We start from the raw sequence: 1,774 nt of genomic DNA, 5'->3' as shown, positions 1-1,774 counted from the left end.
GCCCCCTCTGCCAGCCTGGTTGCCCCCAACTGCCCCCCCTGCAGGCCTGGTCGCCCCACACAGCCTGCTGCTCGGTCGTTTGGTCGTCCCTCAATAACCTCCCTGCCAGCCTGGTCGCCCATGCAGCCTGCTGCTTGGGCATTTGGTCGCCCCTCACTGACCCCCCTGTGGGCCTGGTTGCCCCATGCAGCCTGCTTGTTCAGTCATTTGGTCGTCCTTCACTAAGCCCCCTGCTGGCCTGGTCATAGGCAGCCATCTTGTGAGGGAGTGAGGGTCAATTTGCATATTGCCTCTTTATTATATAGGATGACTACCAGTGTGGAGGGATGCTCAGGGTCTCTTCCGAAACTTTGTGAAATAGGCTCCAGGCCCCACCCTAGATTTTTTTTTTTATCCAGGAGGTCTGTAGTAGGACCCTGTGTTTGGACTTTTCAAATTGCCCAAGTGATTCTGATTAGAACACCTTAAGTATAACCCCATCTTGATACAGGCCTCCTAAACTCCACTCTAGTGGAGGACAAGGGTTAGTCTCTTCACACTGCCTAAACAACGTATGCCCTCTTTTTCCTCAGGGAGATTCTGGAGGCCCCCTTGTCTGCAAGCTGAACAATACCTGGTTTCTGATGGGACTGTCCAGCTGGAGCTTGGCTTGCCACCAGCCCATAAGCCCCAGCGTCTTCACCAGACTCACCTACTTCTCCAGCTGGATCAGTGAGAAGCAGGAAGCCTCACCAAATCCTGATCCTTCTTCTGCTCCTCCTCAGAGCAAACCTCCTGCTTTGGATGACTTTAATTCTCTGGGCACTGTTCACAAGCCCAGGAGCTGCACAACCCTTGTGTTTTCACAGACCTTCCCTCTGCTGCTGATTTCCCTCAGGGCTCTGTGACAGACCACATGGTGCCCCTCTCAAGTCCTCACCCACAAGCATGCCTGCTTTAGTGCCAATGGGCCCTGCATTCTCCTAAATCTGTCCATCTCTGAGCTCTCCTGTCCACCCTAGGCCTGCTCTAGGACTGACAAAATAAAAATAATTTAACAACTTCCTGCTCCTGTTTCTGATCTATCAGAGCCACACACCAACCCCACCCCATTGGGCTCCAAGCTCCTCAATACAGGAAGGTCTCCCTTCTCCCTGGACTGAGGTGGAGAAATACGTACTAAGACAATGAGTGGCTGGCTGGCTGGCCATCTGGAGATGAGTCATTCTCCTCAGGGAGACTTCCAGAAGAGCTGACAGACTCAGAGGCCAGGGCCTCACCCTGTGAAGGAAATGGCATGCCCTAGGACCTATAGGGCACTGATGGCCAATATAATGGGAACAAAGTCCTCCTAGAGATGGACTCTGAGTTGGGGATGAAGAAGAATCTTCCAGGCCCAAAAGTCACAGAGGCTCTATTTGAAGTAGACTGTTCAGGGTCCCAGCCAGCAGTTTTCAGAGCTTTGCTCTAGGAACCAGCTCTTAGCCAATCCCTCCATACCAAGAGCCTTGTCCTCCACAAGTCTCCAGGGACCAGGCCCACCATCTCCTGTGGATTTGCCATAGCCTGCAGTGGTTGAGGGTTAGCTAACCCAGTACTTGCTGATCCAGCACTGAATCCATAAGCCATGTCCTAAGCTGCCCCCTGCAAACATGTCTGGGTCATAGACTCTTTTTTTTTTTTTTTTGAGTTTTCAACAGTTACAAATCTGAAGCCTCTGTTTGTTTACTAGTATTTCCTTTGTCTCTATAAAACAAAACCAACAATGTTTTTTTATTATTCTTGTGTTTATCAA

At 50.8% G+C, this 1,774-nt stretch overlaps 1 protein-coding gene across 1 annotated transcript in view; it reads left to right on the top strand.

Annotated features, from left to right (window-relative positions):
• LOC102241321 (serine protease 40) overlaps positions 1 to 1,080 on the top strand; it is a 4,723-nt gene extending 3,643 nt beyond the window's left edge. The window contains exon 2 of the mRNA XM_014538642.1: positions 573 to 1,080. Within this exon, the coding sequence (XP_014394128.1) occupies positions 573 to 887 (315 nt within the window). The 3' untranslated portion in view covers positions 888 to 1,080. The remainder of the gene's footprint in view (positions 1 to 572) is intronic.
• Positions 1,081 to 1,774: the final 694 nt, after the last annotated feature.

This window comes from Myotis brandtii, unplaced genomic scaffold, assembly GCF_000412655.1.
Source record: "Myotis brandtii unplaced genomic scaffold, ASM41265v1 scaffold195, whole genome shotgun sequence".
NCBI lineage: Eukaryota > Metazoa > Chordata > Mammalia > Chiroptera > Vespertilionidae > Myotis > Myotis brandtii.
This window is presented reverse-complemented; position numbering and strand designations above follow the sequence as displayed.